The 20,722-nt window shown below is 37.6% G+C and overlaps 3 protein-coding genes across 3 annotated transcripts in view; 2 read left to right on the top strand and 1 right to left on the bottom strand.

Moving 5' to 3' along the window:
• The window catches only part of LOC134226886 (NHL repeat-containing protein 2), a 333,703-nt gene that overhangs the window by 246,203 nt on the left and 66,778 nt on the right, over positions 1-20,722 (top strand). The window lies entirely within an intron of this gene.
• Positions 4,890-5,886, top strand: LOC134223996 (uncharacterized). Its single transcript, XM_062703218.1, has 2 exons — positions 4,890-5,105; positions 5,173-5,886. The coding sequence occupies exons 1-2, from the start codon at positions 4,898-4,900 to the stop codon at positions 5,445-5,447; spliced, it is 483 nt and encodes a 160-aa protein (XP_062559202.1). The 5' UTR covers positions 4,890-4,897; the 3' UTR covers positions 5,448-5,886.
• On the bottom strand, positions 19,661-20,261 carry LOC134223995 (mitochondrial import inner membrane translocase subunit Tim8). The gene is made up of 2 exons (XM_062703217.1): positions 20,032-20,261; positions 19,661-19,971 (listed from the first exon to the last, which is right to left on the bottom strand). Exons 1-2 carry the CDS (start codon positions 20,122-20,124, stop codon positions 19,798-19,800), a joined length of 267 nt encoding a protein of 88 aa, XP_062559201.1. The 5' UTR covers positions 20,125-20,261; the 3' UTR covers positions 19,661-19,797.

Raw genomic sequence — 20,722 nt, 5'->3', positions numbered from 1 at the left:
GAAATTTAACAAACCGTTCGAGAAACCAACGGAGAAAAATCTAGAACTGATATAATGGCGACGACTTGTGGCATGAAACAAGTGGGAACCAATTAATAAGAGAACAAGAGCAATATATACGGACATGAAACATAAACCATGGCGGACAGCAGCCCTGCGAAAATGTTGTTCGCTTCCAACCCGGCAGGTACAAAAATGCGTAGAGCGATCAAGGTTGGCTGTCCAGTGCAGAACGGCTTGGCAAGCATGGGGCGCAACCGAGGATGGAGAGATGTGGCCTCGAACCGCGAATTGTGGTGTCAAATTGCTGATTCTATATGTTATCTGTTTAGATTGAAGTTAAATAAATGAAAATGAAGTCACTCCAAAACCGAATTTTTAACAGACGGCCCGGAAACCCATTGTGTATTATAGACTCAGCTCGACAGAATGAAGAGATGTATGTATGTTTTAATTTTATTTTTATGGAAGGTAACGGAAATTTGCTCTCAGACACCTGAGGAGGCAAACCCAGGTAGCGTTAGGTTGGGATCGCCACTCCCGATAAAACTTACTCCTTCTTTTCCAGTCATATCCCCCGGCCAGCAACTAAACAATACATCATGCACACTTAATTTTTTTTTACCAGGATCTCAGCAAAATGTTGAACTTTTACCAAGAATCGCACAGCCGTGCCTCAGCAAACATGTTTTTTGCTAAAATTTCTGTCAAAATGGCTGATAATCAGCAAATAATTTGCCGAACGCTATTTTTGCCGGTATATCAGTTTTTTATTTTGCTAGCGCACGGCTGTGCGGATTTTTGCCGAACTGCAGAAATAAAAACTGAGTGTGTGGGTTTGAATATTGAGCATTGCGCTCCCGCATATAACGCCTCATTAGCACATTACACCACACCAAATTTGTAATTGAACAAAAATGCCAAAAAAATCTGATTATGTGGTGAAGGTCTATATTAGTCATATTTCAAATACCGATCATGATTTGTTAGATATATAATGTAACTGTGGTGCAAAATCAATGTCTGTATCCGGTAGCTGTCCCCCGGGTCCAGACAGTGAGATTTTTCATGTGATCAAATAACCATTCCTATCACCTGTTTTGTTAAACTTACTTCAATTCAATTGTTTATGCTTAGGTATCAGAAATCCGCAGAAATAGGTAGATACAGAAATTGAAGATGTCATTGAAAAAGTTGAGAATTTGGAGTAGGCTGTAAAATATTTAGCAGGGGAGTCAAATAAGCTCTACGAGGTGACCCGACCTAGGGCCAAAAACCTCGTTAAAAAAGACAATATTATTATTCGCATACACTAGATGAGGTTAGAAAGCTATTAGAGAGCTGGAAAACAGTAAGGCTGCGGAAAGGACCAGCTCCCGGATTAACTTTTCAAACATGGAAGTGAGCAGCTTTATGAAATTTTGCACCATATTATGTCGAAAATATGAGAAGACGAAAAATTGGCTGCTAGCTGGTTGGACGACCTCTTTTGCCATCTTTTTAAAAAAGAATACAGACTGGAGTGCGCCAATTGCCAATTACCAAGGAATAATCCACCTTGATTCGGCGTACAAAATTATGTCCCGTATTATGTTAAACAGATTGAAGAGCCAAGCCAAACCAAGCAGGTTTTCGTTAGGACCGATTAACGATGGATCAAATGTCAATGTCTAAAATGAGCTCGTGTGCAAAGAAGCGGTACCATTATCACAAGATCGCATATGATCCTGGGGTTTGCGGAGGATTGGACCACGATAAATACCAGCAAAACGAAGTACATGGTCGCTGGCAATCAACGTGGGTTCATTAGTGGTGGTGGTAGCGAAATGGTGCTGGATGGTGAAAAATTTAAAGTGGTAGAAAAATTTGTGTATCTTGGAACATTAGTGACATGCGATAATGATGTTACCAGCGAGGTGAAAATGCGTATTGCAACTGCAAATAGGGCTTAGTCCCGTAGTCTGCAAACGAAAACAAAACTCGCGCGGTATACTACTCTGATTCTTCCGGTGGCTTTATACGGCCATGAAACATGGACGTTAAAAGAGGCTGATCGGAGAGCCTTCGGAGTGTTTGAGCGTAAGGTCTTCTTCTTCTTCTTCTTATTGGCACTACATCCCCACACTGGGACAGAGCCGCCTCGCAGCTTAGTGTTCATTAAGCACTTCCATAGTTATTAACTGCGAGGTTTCTAAGCCAGATTACCATTTTAGCATTCGTATATCATGAGGCTAACACGATGATACTTTTATGCCCAGGTAAGTCGAGACAGTTTCCAATCCGAAAATTGCCTAGACCGGCACCGGGAATCGAACCCAGCCACCCTCAGCATGGTCTTGCTTTGTAGCCGCGCGTCTTACCGCACGGCTAAGGAGGGCCCCTATATTCTAACATTATACCTGTGAAATAAAAACTCCAGTGAAAATTTAACGAATTTCCCGTAGAAATTTGAACAAAATTCAAGTAGAAATTCAAGCGAATATCACATGAATAGGTATATAAAAAAATGTCGCGTGGAAAATCGAAAGAAATTCGTTTGGAAATGCGAAACAATATTTCGTGGAAACTCAAATGCAATCGAATCCTCAGTGGAAATTCAAAATAATGTGCCGGGAAAATCGTTTAAAAAATCCAGCATAAATTCATAAAATATTGGCGCGTATTACATTCCGTTTTATTTCGTCTTCTTCTTCTTCTTCATTGGCATTACATCCCCCACTGGGTAATTGTCGCCTCGCGTGGTTTCTTAACCAAGTTTGCCATTTTTGCAACTTGTATATCATGAGGCGATGATACTTTTATGCCATGGAAAATCGAGGAAATTTCCAACCCGGGAATCAAACCCAACCACGGCTAAGGAGGGTGGTTTTATTACTGTTCTGATGCTCGAACGGATCCCAGAACTCAGAAGACTTGTTGGGACTTATGATGTATTCTTCTTATCGGGAGTTTTCCAATGGGTCACTGGGTCAGGTGCAGCAAATTTGACCACAGCTTCCTGTTTTTGGAGATATAGTCCAACAAACGTCCCTTTTTTCGTCTCTATTCCTATACCATTTCGAAAGATTTGTAGATAGGGATTACATCAAAACCAAAAATCATGTTCCTGTTCCGGAAATTGCCAGCAACAGGTTTCTTCGATGTGACCCGTTGGGAACCGGCTCCAAAGCGGCCAGTTAAATATTTTCGCTTCACATTAGCAACATCGGTATCAAACTTCAGCATTTTGCAAGACAAGTCGAATTATGACATCCGTGGATTCTCAGGACATTGGCCACCTTGGGGTCAGTTCCGTTGCCGAAATCGACCATTTTCAAAATGTCACAAACTATGGCAATATCCCGAGGAAAGCTTGACACAAAATCGATAACTTGTTTTGATGTTGTAAAATCGCCGATTATGATTACTTAACTTAACTGCTATCGACGAGAGCAAATCGAAAACTAATTTTGATATTGATTTTCGATAACAAAATAAGTATACAGTTTGATGTCAGATCATACAATATAGAAATCTACACGGAAGAAAAAAAGTACCCAAAATTGAGTACTTTTAAACTTACTTTTGAGTTATTTTTTCTCTTCGCTTTCATCCACTCTTTCTTTTGTTGTCAAAATAAAAGAGCCAAACAATCCAACGACGCCAGTTCAATACGGGAAGCCAATTTTGAGTTTTATTACCTGAGGTCGAAATTGAGTGAGTTAAACTTAAATTTGGGTCAATAAATTTTCCGTTGGGTACTTTTTTAACATGGGAGTAAAGGCAAACTACTTCGACCCTACTTACTCAATTTTGGCTTCCCGTACGGATGTTCGAGGTTGGGTGAATTAAACTCACTATTGGGCAGTTTATTTCTTCCGTGTACAGCAAACTGAAATCAAATTATGTAATCAATCATGATGTTTCATATTTGGAAACAAATTATGATTTCAATTTAATCTCAAAATCAAAATATGTTTTCTATATGCTCTCATTATGTTTTCAGACTTTGCTCGGGACCAGTAGATGGTAACAGATTTATATCAGAACTTATTATTCTGTTACAGCATTTTTTATTACAGAGGTTGTTATAAAACATGTACCATTAGTAGTTGAAATAACAAAAATTGTAACATAATCTCTTCTATTTTTAACAAAAATGATGCTGAAAATGATTTAAATTGAACAAAAACATAACTACAATATATGTTACCTGAAAAATGATGAAAATAACTAAAATTATTACAAATTATGTTATTGAAAAGAACAAAGTTATAACTGGTATTGCTATTATTGTGCTATTATTATTAGTCGACCCGGCAGACGTTGTCCTGCATCGTAGGCGAAAATACGCGTATTGAACTGCCCATGCAAAATTTCCATATAATTCTTAATTTTAGTTTTTCACAATTTACTTAACCGTAATCTTGATTTTCGCATTAGGAAATATCTCAAACTTCAGCAAATTGTAAGACAGACAGAAGACTTGTCAAAAAAGGAAGTGGTGGACAAATTTCCCATCTAACCCAGTGACCCACCGGAATAACTCCGAATAAGAAGACTACATCACAAGCCTCAACATGTATTGTGAATTCTGAAATCCGTACGAGCAGAACAGTAATAAAACCAGGCCAATACGAAAAAAAATTACGAAACGGCAGCAATTTGATTTTTATTCCTCCACTCAGACCAATACGGGTTAAGGATGCACTATGATATATAGGTAATTGTATGTCTCAAACTCCAACTAAATTGCTAACCTACTTGTTTCGAACAGTGTAATAGTATACTGTCACAATTAATTTTCTGCTTCAATGAAATACATTGCAGCTTGCATATTTACAAAATAGTTGCATATAAAAGCATGCGATTTAATCCTTCCTATTCATTCCCTTCCGTGAGCCGTGGCTGCTAAGAAATGCCTTACAAACCATCATCGGTTGTAACCACCGTCAACCTTTCGTTGACAGTGAGTCTCCTTATTTGTGTTTTAGTCACCCACAACGCCCACGCATCCCAGAAGCACAAATTTTGTGGCCCGAAACTGTCTCGTGCACTTGCCCAGCTTTGCAATGCCTACCCCACACTTCCGCCACCGCCCAGTAAGCGGCCCAGCAGCACAGCAGGTGAGATAATTCTCATTTCGTGATCCAAAAAACTATTTAAATTCATGTAATTTTCCACACATTTAAGAAATGAACATGCACGACTACCATTTGCCGGAATGGTCTAACGTAGAGGAGCAGCCAATGGTAAATTGGATCTCTGCAGTGATGAGATTCAAGAACAGACCCAATTGGATGAAAACTCTGTATCCTAAGCGCGAAACTAACAGCAACATGTTCGAAGAACGCATGAGTGCAATGATTCCAGATCGATTTCTGCTCGGCAAACGTGGTAACATCGTCGAAGAATGTTGCCGGCGAGGTTGCACCTATGAATATTTGTTGAAAAATTACTGTGCCTAATTTCTTCCTTGTTGTATTCTGTAGTAACCATTTATTTTAGGCCTAAAGAAAATTTCACGCATAAAACTCCAAATCATTTAAAATAAATCGCATCAAAGAACGTGAAATGTAATCTATTAACAAAGTTGATGTAGCAAATTATACAAAAAATTCAACAACTTTTAACAATTATTTATTTATTATACAGATTATGCTCAATGGTCTCGAAGTAAACTGTAACTTAATCTTCATGAACACTCCTCCACCTACATTGATACATTTTATAAGAAAAGCGTAATTTTTTGACGTACCTTAATATTCACTTATAAATATGTATTTTACCAGACTTCGCATCTGCATAGCAAAGTATCCATCGAATTAAGAATTGTTGAAATGCTGGTTTGATCATCAGGTTTGAAAGCTGACTAATGTATATCTACGTATAAATCAAAGACGAAAAAATGCAATAAATTAACCATACCGTACGCAAAAATATTAGTCAAATAATTTGCAAGCATGTGTTCGGTTTACCATGGTTTACACTTCCCCATTAATATCAAGACTTAGGGCATTGAGTCGCGTAATTAGCATGGATCTGATTCTAAATCAGGTGGTTGCCATTCAGGTTTTTCCACAATTGACGTAGACTCGAATATTTTCTAGCTTCGCCCCAGCAAGTCTTTCATTTGCATACCCCAATAAACATGGGAGGTGGGTAAAACACTTATGTAGCCAATAACAGTTTTCTTCAGCTAAAAAATTAGTTTATTCACTAATTAATGGTTTGAGTGTGTTACTTCTACGTGAAGTTAAACGATTTACAATGATATGAAAATGCTTTTTTTTTTTTTTTTTTTTTATTTGCTAATTATCTAATACATGCATTTATCTCTTAGACTAGGTGTTCCGTGTTTTCTTAACACTATCATCCTTATTTGCTATGTTACGCTTTTAGTTATTATTAATACATTTCAATTGCCTCTGGCCAGTTAGAATTTTTTCCTCTGGTTGAATTGAACCATGTAGGAATTACAATGCTTTCAACTTAAACTAAACTTAACCTATTTTATACTAAGGGTACAAGGAGTTAATCGTTGTAATAGAAGATTGCAACGATTTTTGTCTAAAATTGGAAATTATTTTGTTGGACATTTGTTGCATTGTCTCAATATTAGAAATTCTATGAAGTTCATTGGTACTATACCACGGAGGCAACTTCAGAATCATTTTCAAAATTTTATTTTGAATCCTCTGAAGTGCCTTCTTTCTGGTATTGCAGCAACTAGTCCATATTGGCACAGCATACAACATGGCTGGTCTAAAAATTTGTTTGTAAATCAAAAGTTTGTTCTTAAGACAAAGTTTTGATTTTCTGTTTATAAGTGGATATAGACACTTAATATATTTGTTACATTTAGCTTGAAGGCCTTCAATGTGATTTTTACAGTTAATTTCTGGTCCAGCAGAAGTCCTAAATATTTGGCTTCACAGACCAATTAATTGGAACCCCATTCATAGTGACAATATGTCTGCTAGAAGGTTTCAAATAAGAAGCTCTCGGCTTATGTGGGAAAATTATAAGCTGAGTTTTGGAAGCATTCTGGGAAATTTTCCATTTTTGCAAGTAAGTGGAGAAAATATCCAAACTTTTTTGCAATCTACTAAAAATGACACGAAGGCTTCGCCCTTTGGCTGAGAGACCTGTGTCATCTGCAAACAAAGATTTTTGACACCCTGGTGGTAAATCAGGTAAGTCAGAAGTAAAAATGTTATACAAAATGGGCCCCAGTATGCTGCCTTGGGGAACACCAGCTCTTACAGGTAATCTATCAGATTTAGAATTCTGATAATTTACCTGCAGTGAGCGATCTGATAAATAATTTTGGATCAGTTTAATAATGCCCATGGCGAAAACCAAATTGTTCATCAGCAAAAATAGAATTGTCATTAATATGAACCATCATTCTATTTAAAATAATCTTTTCAAACAGTTTGCTTATTGAAGAAAGCAAACTGATTGGGCGATTGGGCGAGCCTCAGCTGGATTTTTGTCCGGCTTCAAAATTGGAACAACTTTGGCGTTTTTCCATTTATCTGGAAAGTATGCCAATTGAAAACATTTGTTAAATAAATTAACCAAAAAGGATAAAGAGCTCTCAGGAAGTTTTTTGATAAGTATGTAGAAGATACCATCATCACCCGGGGCTTTCATATTTTTAAATTTTCTAGTAATAGATCTCACTTCATCCAAATTAGTTCCCAACGAAGGGTCAAAAACATTCTCTTGATTGAGAATGTCTTCGAAGCTCCGTGTAACCTGATCCTCAATTGGAATAGTGAGACCTAGACTAAAATTATGGGCACTCTCGAACTGCTGAGCAAGTTTTTGAGCCTTTTCACCATTTGTTAATAAAATGTTATTTCCCTCTTTAAGCGCTGGAATTGGCTTTTGAGGTTTTTTAAGAATTTTCGTAAATTTCCAAAAGGGTTTCGAACTGGGATCCAACTTCGAGACATTATTCTCAAAGTTTCAAACGTTTTGCCTTTCTCGTATACTAAGTATACGATAAAGGCTATATGATCGCTCCAAAAACAAACTTTTTATAGAAGGCCCGGAGACCCATAGTGTTATATACCAATCGACTCAGTTCGACGAATCGAGGTGATGTCTGTGTGTGTGTGTGTGTGTGTGTATGTGTGTGTGTATGTGTGTGTGTGTGCGCAAAACTACTCCAAAAATGTCACTCATTTTTCGGGCACTTAACCTCAACCGATTTGCTCGTAACAAGTTGCATTCGACGCATAATTCTGTCCCATTGTTTCCTATTTGAAATTGGTTAGATCAGACTATGGGATCAGAAGTTATGACCAAAATACAAATTCAAACGAAAAAATCGCGTAAAAAATGTCACTCATTTTTCGGGCACTTATCCTCAACCGATTTGCTCGTAACAAGTTGCATTCGACGCATAATTCTGTCCCATTGTTTCCTATTTGAAATTGGTTAGATCGGACTATGGGATCAGAAGTTATGGCCAAAATACAAATTCATACGAAAAAATCGCGTAAAAAATGTCACTCATTTTTCGGGCACTTATCCTCAACCGATTTGCTCGCAACAAGTGACATTCGACGCAGAATCCTGTCCCATTGTTTCCTATTTAAAATTGGTCAGATCGGACTATGGGATCAGAAGTTATGGCCAAAATACAAATTCATACGAAAAAATAGCGTAAAAAATGTCACTCATTTTTCGGGCATTTATCCTCAACCGATTTGCTCGCAACAAGTTGCATTCGACGCAGAATCCTGTCTCACGGTTTCCTATTTAAAATTGGTCAGATCGGACTATGGGATCAGAAGTTATGGCCAAAATACAAATTCATACGAAAAAATCGCGTAAAAAATGTCACTAATTTTTCGGGCACTTATTCTCAACCGATTTGCTCGCAACAAGTTGCATTCGACGCAGAATTCTGTCCCATTGTTTCCTATTAGAAATTGGCCAGATCGGACTATGGGATCAGAAGTTATGGCCAAAATACAAATTCATACGAAAAAATCGCGTAAAAAATGTCACTCATTTTTCGGGCACTTAGCCTCAACCGATTTGCTCGCAACAAGTTGCATTCGACGCAGAATCCTGTCCCATTGTTTTCTATTTGAAATTGGTCAGATCGGACTATGGGATTAGAAGTTATGGCTAAAATACAAATTCATACGAAAAAATCGCATAAAAAATGTCACTCATTTTCCGGGCACTTATCCTCAATCGATTTGCTCACAACAAGTTGCATTCGACGTAGAATCCTGTCCCGTTGTTTCCTATTGAAAATTGGTCATATCGGACTATGCGATCGAAAATTATACCATTTTTGCCTTTCTCGTATACTAAGTATACGGTAAAGGCTATATGATCGCTCCAAAAACAAACTTTTTATAGAAGGCTCGGAGACCCATAGTGTTATATACCAATCGACTCAGTTCGACGAATTGAGGTGATGTCTGTGTGTGTGTGTGTGTGTGTGTGTGTGTGTGTGTGTGTGTGTGTGTGTGTGTGTGTGTGTGTGCGCAAAACTACTCAACAAAATGTCACTCATTTTTCGGGCACTTATTCTCAACCGATTTGCTCGCAACAAGTTGCATTCGACGCAGAACCCTGTCCCATTGTTTCCTATTTGAAATTGGCCAGATCGAATTATGGGATCGAAAGTTATGGCCATAATACAAATTCATACGGAAAATCGCGTAAAAAATGTCACTCATTTTTCGGGCACTTATCCTTAACCGATTTGCTCACAACAAGTTGCATTCGACGCAGAATCCTGTCCCGTTGTTTCCTATTTGAAATTGGCCAGATCGAACAATGGGATCGAAAGTAATGGCCAAAATACAAAATCATACGAAAAAATCGCGTAAAAAATGTCACTCACTTTTCGGGCACTTATCCTCAACCGATTTGCTCGTAACAAGTTGCATTCGACGCAGAATCCTGTCCCATTGTTTCCTATTTGAAATTGGCCAGATCGAACTATGGGATCGAAAGTTATGGCCAAAATACAAAATCCTACGAAAAAATCGCGTAAAAAATGTCACTCATTTTTCGGGCACTTATCCTCAACCGATTTGCTCGCAACAAGTTGCATTCGACACAGAATCCTGTCCCACTATTTCCTATTTGAAATTGGCCAGATCGGACTATGGGATCAAAAGTTATGGCCAAAACACAAAATCATACGAAAAGATCGTGTAAAAAATGTCACTCATTTTTCGGGCACTTATCCTTAACCGATTTGCTCGCCTCAAGTTGCATTCGACGCAGAATCCTGTCCCACTGTCTCCTTTTTTAAATTGGCCAGATCGAACTATGGGATCGAAAGTTATGGCCAAAATACAAAATCCTACGAAAAAATCGCGTAAAAAATGTCACTCATTTTTCGGGCACTTATCCTCAACCGATTTGCTCGCCTCAAGTTGCATTCCACGCAGAATCCTGTCCCACTGTCTCCTTTTTCAAATTGGCCAGATCGAACTATGGGATCGAAAGTTATGGCCAAAATACAAAATCCTACGAAAAAATCGCGTAAAAAATGTCACTCATTTTTCAGGCACTTATCCTCAACCGATTTGCTCGCATTAAATTGCATTCGACGCAGAATGTCTCATATTTTCTTATTGAAAATTGGCCAGATCGGACTATGGGCTTAGATGTTATGGTCAAATTACTATTTATTGTGAAAAAGAGTTTAAAAAAGTCTAGCTCATTTTTTTAGCACTTAGACTTCATCTATTCCCCCCCAAGCAACACAAGTTCAACAAATCTGGTTGCAGTAACCATATTGTGACTGAATCTGGTCATATATAAGTTACTGTGATTGATGTGCAATATGTGTGCTTCTCAGGTCGCCCACAACAGATTGCATTCGACGCAGAATCTTGTCCCATTGTTTCGTATAGAAACTTGGCCGGATCGTACAATTGGGTCAAAAGTTATGGCGAAAATACTAATTTTAAAACTACAAAATAAAATGCCATTTTTTGCTCTTATGCTTATCCGATTTGTTTGGAACAAATTGCGTTTGGCGAGAATTTTTTTATGCATATAAAAAAAATATGAAAAATAAGACCAATCCACATATTGATGTTATTTGAGATTTTTCCAAACCTTTTGAACGAACGAGAAAGGCACCATCACCGCTAGGTGGATTAATCTGGGTTTTTAATTTCATTTTGCAAATCTCGCCAAATAACTTTCAACGCGGGATCGCGAGTTCTTTGGTATTGCCTTCTTCTCACATTTTTAAGACGGATCAGTAGCTGAAGATCGTCGTCAATAATAATGGAGTTGAATTTAATTTCACATTTAGGAATTGCAATGCCTCTGGCTTCGACAATTAAATTTGTCAAAGATACGAGCGCATTGTCAATATCACTTTTGGTATCCAAAGGAATATTAACATCAAAATTCCAAATCCCAATCAGCTCTATGATAATTAAAAGTAGAGCTGATTGGATTATAAATGGCTTCTTGTGAGATTTCAAACGTCACAGGAAGGTGATCAGAGTCAAAGTCAGCATGAGTTACCAATTGGCCACACAGCTGACTTGAATCCGTTAAAACCAAATCAATTGTCGAAGGATTTCGAGTGGATGAAAAACAAGTTGGGCCATTGGGATATTGAATAGTATAATATCCCGCAGAACAATCTTCAAATAAAATTTTGCCGTTGGAATTGCTTTGAGCATTATTCCATGAACGGTGTTTGGCATTGAAGTCACCAATTACGAAGAATATTGATTTGTTGCGAGTCAGAATTTGAAGATCAGCTTTCAACAAATTCTTTTGCTGCCCATTGCATTGAAAAGGCAAGTAGGCTGCAATGAAGGAAAATTGTCCAAAATTTGTTTCAACAGAAACTCCCAAGGTTTCAAAAACTTTGGTTTCAAACGAAGAAAATAATTTATGTTTGATACGTCTATTAATGACGATGGCGACCCCACCACAGGCGCTGTCAAGACGATCATTTCTGTAGATAAAATAATTTGGATCTCTTTTAATGGAGAGTCCTGGTTTTAAATACGTTTCAGTTATAATGGCAATATGCACATTATGAACTGAAAGGAAGTTGAATAATTCATCTTCCTTACCCTTTAGAGCGCGGGCATTCCAATTTAGAACTTTCACACAATTATTTGGATCCATTGAAACGGAGTCCGATAACAATTTTTTGTGTGTACTTTATACCAACCTGAACAGCTTCAGGAATGGTATTTGCTTTGAACATTGCATCAATCATGTGATGCAATTGTCCAGTTAAAAAATTAAAATCGGAAGCAGTCATGCTACCTGAATCGGCAACATGACCGTTATATTCCGTTGGGACATGGGTATAAACCTCATTTTGAGAAGAGAAATTTTGTCTACCAGCAGCGATGTTTACATACGTAGGTACATTGGAAAAATTGGAATTTACTGAAGTGCTTGCTACCCGTTGACGAGCGGCAAAATTTGTTTGTGAATTGTGGTGGGTATGAATTGCTCGACCGGTAACCGGTTTCGAAATTTGAGCGTTTGAAAAATTTCTACTCGTCGAATCTGGGATCCGATTGGAATTTCCCGTCATCAATTTTGCACGGGAATTCAAAACTTTTTTGCGTGAAGGGCATTCCCAGAAATTGGATTTATGATTGCCCCCACAATTTGCGCACTCAAATTTATTGGAATCTTCTCTCACAGGACAGGCGTCCTTGGCGTGAGAGGTTCCACCACAAATCATGCATTTAGCATCCATGTGACAATGTTTGGTTCCGTGACCCCACTTTTGGCACTTACGGCTCTGAGTGAGATTTTGGAAATTTCCCCAAGGCCTGCGGAAATGTTCCCATGTAACACGGACATGGGACATAATACAGGCCTTTTCCAAACTTTTCATATTATTTAGTTCACTTTTGTTAAAATGAACTAAATAAAAATTTTGAGAAATGCCCCTTTGGGAAGTACCAGAGTGGGATTTCTTTTTCATCTTAATGACTTGGACTGGCGCAAATCCAAGTAATTGAGAAATTTCAATTTTAATCTCATCCAGTGATTTATCATCACTGGGGAGACCTTTCAAGACGTCTTTGAACAATCGCTCAGTTTTGTCGTCGTATGTGAAGAATTTATGGCGCTTCTCAGTTAAATACTGAAGAAGACGTTTGCGATCGTCAAAGGATCCCGGCAAAACGCGGCAGTCACCCTTCCTAGCAATCTGAAATGAAACCTTGATCCCCTGAAGGTTACTCAAGATTTCATTCCGAAAGCCAGAAAACTCGGCAACAGATACCACAATTGGCGGAATTCGTTGTTTCTTCGCATGAATCGAATCACCTGGGCTAGAGATAGATTCGATTTTCTCAAATTCGTCAAAGATCAAATCGAACTGATTGCTCAGTTCGATAGGAGATGAAATAATGTCAACGTTAGAGTTAGAAGGAATATCTGAAGTCTCCAGCTTCCTTCTACGTTTTTCCGCGCTTGGGCAGGCCGGTCTTGAAACCTTGTTTCTTTGAAGGAAGTGGAGAATTCAGAGACTCCCTTCCTCTTGTTTTTATTAATGCTCATAGCTGAGCGTGGAGACGTGACCTTCTAAGAGGTTTTATCCCAGAACGGTGTCCCTGCAGGATTACCACCGCTTGTCGGAATTTTACTTCCGCAAACGGGTCCAACGTAAAACGAAGGCATGGGTCCTTGCAAAGATCGTAACGGGATCAGTGGGTACAAATAGCGCTAAGAAGCACCGTTGAAATTAAAATAGCTTCGGGTAGTATTAAAAACTTCCTTCCGCAAAGAGAGAAAGAACCGCACAGCACGAAAGCACGATGCGGTCTGATATGGAAATGCTAATATCATCTTCCAAACTTGGACGTACATGTTCATGATAGAATTAGAGGCGAAAGTATAGAATTGATAGTTCCGTTAGGATACGGCAGGCATGAAGAATGTTTTTTATAGAAGTCGATTTGAAAGTGAGTGGAACGGAACTATCAATTCTATACTTTCGCCTCTAATTCTATCATGAACATGTACGTCTAAGTTTGGAAGATAATATTAGCATTTCCATATCATTGTAGTTTATTCAGCTTAAATTGTTTCTTGGATAGGTGTGATAATCTAAAATACGATGGCAATCATTTCCTCACTGTTTTACGAATGAGAAAACTCAAAATATGTTCACTAATCCTCTTCATAATTTTGAAAAGTATCTGTGAATCAACGGGTTTCCCGAGGACACTCTGCTGAAATCTTACATCGCATATTTTATGGTGAGAAAGGCATTCTGGCGCATATGCAGACTTTATAAAATCTATAGGAAGTCTGGAATCTAATGCTACAACTTTTAAACATATAAACTTACTTCCCAAGCAACACAGCTTGTCGTTAATCAGTATTGATAACTCATATCCCAAGCAACACAGCTTGTCGTTAATCAGTATTGATAACTCATATAAGCTTATTCGAAAAGCCATATGTTCGTCCATAGGTACAGTTATACAACTTGTATATCACTGAAAAAGCGCAAGAGGTGGAGTCAATATAAAACATACTCTATGTTACAATTGAATAACCCAGAAAACGCCACTATAACAGATATAAAACACTGCTCCACAACTGAATCCGCAACTGTCACTTTTTTCTCCAATTAAATTACTTCTGTGTTTATTAATTCATTTGAAAAAGATAAACAGCTTGTGGGATCTTCCAAGTATGGAGTGTGACTAAACAGTTTATATATTTATAATCTTGAATTCCATAAAACGGAACGTTTGCAGTGGGAAAATCCACATGCCATTTCGTATTTATTGTGAAGTTCAATATTCTGCTTTCCCCGGCCGCGCACGCCATCATCATATTTCATATTATTGGTTCAAGTCATCGAAAAATCATACCGTTTCATGAGTACCGTCGTCTCGATCATAATAATAAATTACCATTTGGCAATATGGTGGTTTCTTGGAGCATTACAGTGCTGATCAAAATTATTAATTAATTCATTTTTTAAGATCCAAAAATTTATTCGAAAAATTTTCCAAAAAATATATCATAGTATATTTAATACATAATAATTCAAATTGGGCCGTTACAAATATTTAATTTAAATTATGTCCTACTGGTCTCCGAAAGGTCAAGGGGGGGATGATGTTAATAAAATATAAATATGGAAATGAAAAAAAAAAAATCAAAAAACTACTCGGATTTGTTAAAGAATGTTTTGAAACCCCTTAAAATTATTTTTTTTTGTTGCCCCCACAAAATATTATTTTTGAGCAAAAAAATCCGAGGGGGAGGGAGACAAAATGGATTTTAAATATTTGTATCGGCCTTGTTGTATAACATAAATATTTAATCACTGTTCTACCGATCTATTATTTATTAATTTATTCTTGTCTTCGTCTACAATTAAATTCCACAGACTGATTATCTTATTGGCTTAAGTGTGAGATTTATTCATTAACCTTCTGACTTACGTTGTCTGTGCGCTGGAGTCGAATTGACCCTAAATAGAAATTGTTATAACTTTTTTAATATTCCATCAATTTTAGATTTTTGTACTGTTTCGAAAGATAATTTAATCACCTTTCAAGACATTACTTAAGATTGACATAGGGCTGGAAAGGAGTTTTCGTAAGAATGGTATGAAATTAGAAGTTGTTCAAGTAAATGTTATTTTTATCTGGTTGGGATGACTAATTTAAACTGTGCCTCTTCAAGAAAGTTGTGCAGGAAGGCGCGTTATTTGACATGAGACATGAGGCATTGATTAGTATATGAAATCATCATTTTAGACTTCATAAAATATTGCAATATATGGAATATTCTACATTGTAAATCTTGTTATCGTACTAATAATTTACTATTTGTAAAAATGATGTCTTAAGTAAAGTTCAACAAATGGAAATGGAGTATCTTGATAAGTAGAAAGTGATAAGGAATTTTGCATATAGGCTTCGCTAGTGTGTTTGTCTCGGTGCTTGTAATGTTCTTGTTTATGTGAAATATTCATGTAACTTGAGATCCTCAGTAGGTACACTCAAGTTGTATTCAGCAAAGTTGTTTAGAATGCACAGGAGCGATGCTCAGTATAATGAATATTTCTTTCAAGAGGTGGTGAAAGTAAACAGTTATAATTGAGTATATTGTCAGAATGTTAAAATTTGGTTCCATTCACAAAATAACAACGCTGGTTTTCAAAATGGTGTATGGCTCGGGCTATTGCAATGGTACTTCTCCGTATTTGATGTAATGAATATGCATGGCCAATCGATTTGGGAGAAAGTATACATTCATTCAGGGATTGAATCCTAAAGAGAATGAACAAGTCTCTTACCTATCATCTTTGTTTACATATACACGATATGTAGCATACCGCGAGAGATTTTTTTCGCAAGCTGTCATGATAGAGAACTGATTTGGGAGGCTATACCCCGTGATAAATTTCTTTTAGAAAGCTCCAAACGCGGGGAGCACTGGCTCTGATGATGCATTTCAACTTGTTCTACACAGCTGTGCGGTAGCCAACACGAAATGAGCGAAAACAAAGCGAGAATCACAATTTTTCTGTGGGGGCTGCCTATCCCATTCTGTTTTTTCGCACTTGTATACAAGTTTTATAAATTTGTTATCATGGCTTGTTATGATTCGGAACAGTTTTTGCCTCTCTTTTATCGTTGTTCGTTATCTATTTAGAGCGATTTCTGCAAACCCTGCATACAGGTCTAAATAAAACGCAAATAACATGTGCCAATGTTATTAAAAACATGACCACTTCAAACATCCAATTGGTTAATTGGAAAATTCGTATTTATCTACTAGCACACCGTGACATATTCAATCGAACGAAAATAATTTTCATGTTCAGTATTAATAAGGGATATCTTTTTATTTTTGTTCGGCACTGTTTTCAGATCTGTCAAACGTATTGCATCCAACAAGAAATATGGAATTCGTTCCAAAAACTTTTATAAAACACTAATATGCCCATGAATGAAAACCCCAAAATCAGCTTGTTATAAAACACAATCGTAAATCGGTGTTTGTATTAACCTAAAGTTATAAACAACATTTCCAAATTGCAACACAAAACAAAGATAATTTTTTTACGAATTGTGGTTTGGTGATTTTCTGTTTTTTCCGTAATAGGGGAACTGCTCCTTGAATTCATACCATGTACCCAAATCAATACCATTCGAAAACAAAGAATTGGTGCGGTATTTGTTTTGTTTCTCATTTTTGTGATTTTTTTCAGCAGTGAGCACGTCGGAAAACAACAAAACACGACACAAATTGAGCCTAAATTGCCCGTTTTGCGAATGTTATTGATATAGGAGCATGTTATTAATAACGGAACAGATACCCTATTAGGTGATGCACATGTTGCTGAATTTACACGTTCCAGCATTGTTATGAAATAATAAAGGTGACATGAAATAATTTCAGCAAGAGCTATGCGAATTAATTCCAATCTAAAACATTATCCGTTTCCATTTGAAACGTCATGTAGAATGTTACACAACAGTTTTTAGCGAACGCAATTAAAACAATCGTACTCTTTTCGATCGCTATATTCGTTATAATCGAGTTATACATAAGTCACATATAGGAAAATTTAAGAAAGATAACTTTCCTGGATACAAAACTCAAAAGACTTGGATATAACTGAACCAAAACTTTGTGTGACAGTTGAAACATGTATACAATTCATATACAACATTTCTATTTATTTTTTTTATTAGGAACAAGTTGCAGGTGCTACTTGGGTTATGAGTCTTGTGCAACCCGAGTGCTGCTCGTTGGCCGCTGGAAAGATCTTCATCCTGAGCGATGTCCAACTATCGCCTTAACCTATTGTCAGGTCTTCTTCTGCCTCTACTGCGATATCCAGCTGGTGTTCAGTCTAATGCGTGTGATCTGTAATGTCCAAACCAATTTAGCCCCGTTGCACCTTATTGTGGTTTGTAATTTCCAAACCTGTTTAGCCCCGTTGCCCCTTACCAGTATCACAGTTAATTCTTTTTTTAATTTTAAACTCAATCAATAGATCGTGAATGATCGTATCGACGCTATAGCACAGTATATGTAGTAGGGCGCCAATGGAATGTATGGGAAAAATTTGACCATCTAATTTCAAAAACGGGTAGTGCTCAAAAGTTTCATCTCCTCGAAAAAAGTCCCTATGCAAAATTTCAGCTCAATCGGACTTCGTTCTATGACTCGATATCGACTCATGGAAGCAAATTATGCCATAGAAAAAAATATTTTTTGGGTTGCTGTGATGGTTCCTTCAAACAGCTTTCCAAGAATTTTCTATTCCACATCTCGTTCCTTCAAACAGCTTTCCAAGAATTTTCTATTCCACATCTCGATTTTTTCATGAGTCGATGGTCCCTTCAATATCGACTCATGGAGGTTTTACTGTATTTTGAAACACGAAAATTTCCCATAGGGGGGGGAGTTCGATATCTCGGGATCTATAGGATTTAGAAAAGTGCCGTCTTCTACAAAGTTTTTCGAGGAATGCAAACCAATATATTGAGAAACTGATTAGTTTAGAACTGATCTCTCATATATATTCCTCCGCAATGAGGCGCTACTGTCAGTGTTGTGCTGAATCAATATCAGACGATAATGATAACAATTTTCACGTGAAAACAGTAGGCAACCCAGTTTTGTTGATATCTGTGGGATTTAAAAGTGCCATCCTTTACAGTTATTTAGGATTTAAAAACCAATGTGTTCAGAAAAGTGTGCTGGCTAGTCATACATATGGCTACCGTTTCTGCCTCATACACAGGAGGCAGTGGGTTTGATCTCAGGCCCATTTTAATCTCCTACTTTGTAACTTTCTCTATAGTTCTCCGGATCAATAAGTAACTTTCAGCCCTAGACTGCCTCGTCTCTAAGGAAATTTTTATTTAGTGCATCACCGAAATAGTGATTTCAAAATCTCTTTGGCACCTTAGCACGCCTTTTGTTCTAAAAATATTTTTTTAAATATTATTTTTAACACTGGCCTCTTTCTCCGTGGTGTGCTTTAGAGACGGTCAGGATGAATGTTCAGAAATTATGCTATCAGCCCGACTCTGCGACAGTCGCCTTACCACATCTCGATATTGAAGGGACCATCGAGATAGTTAGAGATCGATTAATGGAAGGAAAATTGAAATGGGTACCTACTAGATCCAAAACAGCTCGTTGTTATGAAAATCGACAACAAAAGCCATTTCTTATTGTTGGTGTGTTTGTCGTAGTCCAACGATGGTCTAGTTGCCAAAGAATTTGAACATATCGACGAAGGGAGAGTGAATCGTCAACAAAATATTATATGATCAGAACACATTGAGATAGGGAGGTTATCGAGATATAAAAAGCCAAAAATCATGTACATACCTAGAATGAAGGGACCGAGGAAACCAGCGTCATAAGGAGAATATCACAAAATATCAAATATCACAAAATTTAGAAAACTCTTTAGAAGACAATTCCGGGAAGCCTCGTTGGATAAACGTACAACTCGAGCTGAAAAAAAACATCTTTTCGCAACTTGTTTGCAACAACTTCCATGACTTGATCAAAAGTCTAGCAGGCTATCATTTAATAAAGCATCAACTGCAAATCTATTCATGGGTACCTGACGGGTACCGGCCTCTGTCGCTACTCTATTGGATGGTGTAGTAAACTGATAGAAAAATCCTAATTTATATCCATGTCTAACAAATATTTATTCCTGAACACATTGATAAACGGTTCTATTTGCACCTAAGAATAAGTTTTAAATGTTTAAATACAGTCCACCCGCCATCAGCATCCGGTCGCATGTTAAACTATAACGGCTCACATCCCAGATTGGCTTTTCTGCAGTGTCTGTGCGAATCGCGTCGTGATGAAAAGCGATGTGTCGATAAATCGATTGACGCAATTATTCAAGCAGGTCTCGGTGCGGCTGTCCAATTTACTTCCGGGCTTGTCCATGCATTTATCCCAGCAAATGTCGTTAAATTCGTGGATCTATCGGAGGGAAACAAATTTAAAGATCGATCTCAGACGGGAATAAAGTATACTACCTACCTGTGCACTGAGCTGTGCCTTCTGCTTCTCGGCCATCAGGAAGTCCTGCAGCTCGGGATCAACGGCACCTTTCGCAGCGTCAAAATCAGCCATTTCCGAGTGTGGGAACCGATAAAAGCAGAAGTTTCTTCAAAGGATTTTTGGCAATGCCGGGTTTAATAATGTTGAGTGATGCAACTATCAGAAAACATGGAACGATTTTGGAGTTTGTGTCAGCCACGCGTGAGATACCGAATCATTGCGTAATCAGCTGTCAAAAAGCTATCGTTTGAGTTACCACCGAGACCGAGGGAGTTGTGAATAGAATAAGCTCTTCAATTCAATTTTCGTACCATTATCATCGACCCGGTGACAAGCGCGGTGTCATCATCATCAATAGACATAGACCGCTGTCATCATTGAAACGCAGTATGAAAAAAAATATAGCCCAGGACATCCTGGCTACGATCTGGCGATGGGCTAAACAATAGGATGTCAGTAGCCTGATTATCATTTAAAAATATCATGAAACATAAATTTTCTTATAAATAGTTTCAATACTTCGACTCCGACTCAGACAGAAAATTCAATTCAACCTTCAATTTTGTTCATAATTAGCTAAGCCGGCAGACGCTGTCCTGCATAGTAGACAAGAATATGCGTTGTGAACTGCCCATGTAGATTTCATCCAAATCTTAATTTTAGTTTTTCA

This window comes from Armigeres subalbatus, chromosome 3 (assembly GCF_024139115.2).
Source record: "Armigeres subalbatus isolate Guangzhou_Male chromosome 3, GZ_Asu_2, whole genome shotgun sequence".
Lineage (NCBI taxonomy): Eukaryota > Metazoa > Arthropoda > Insecta > Diptera > Culicidae > Armigeres > Armigeres subalbatus.
The sequence above is the reverse complement of the archived record's forward strand: the minus strand, read 5'-3'. Positions and strand labels throughout refer to the sequence as shown.

Bases quoted from the DNA above. Each gene is read 5' to 3' on its own strand.
- LOC134223996 (XM_062703218.1), top strand. From the start codon at position 4,898: ATGCCTTACAAACCATCATCGGTTGTAACCACCGTCAACCTTTCGTTG. The intron at 5,106-5,172 runs GTGAGATAATTC...CACACATTTAAG, and splicing joins GCGGCCCAGCAGCACAGCAG to AAATGAACATGCACGACTAC.
- LOC134223995 (XM_062703217.1), bottom strand. From the start codon at position 20,124: ATGGCTGATTTTGACGCTGCGAAAGGTGCCGTTGATCCCGAGCTGCAG. The intron at 19,972-20,031 runs GTAGGTAGTATA...TCCCTCCGATAG, and splicing joins AGGCACAGCTCAGTGCACAG to ATCCACGAATTTAACGACAT.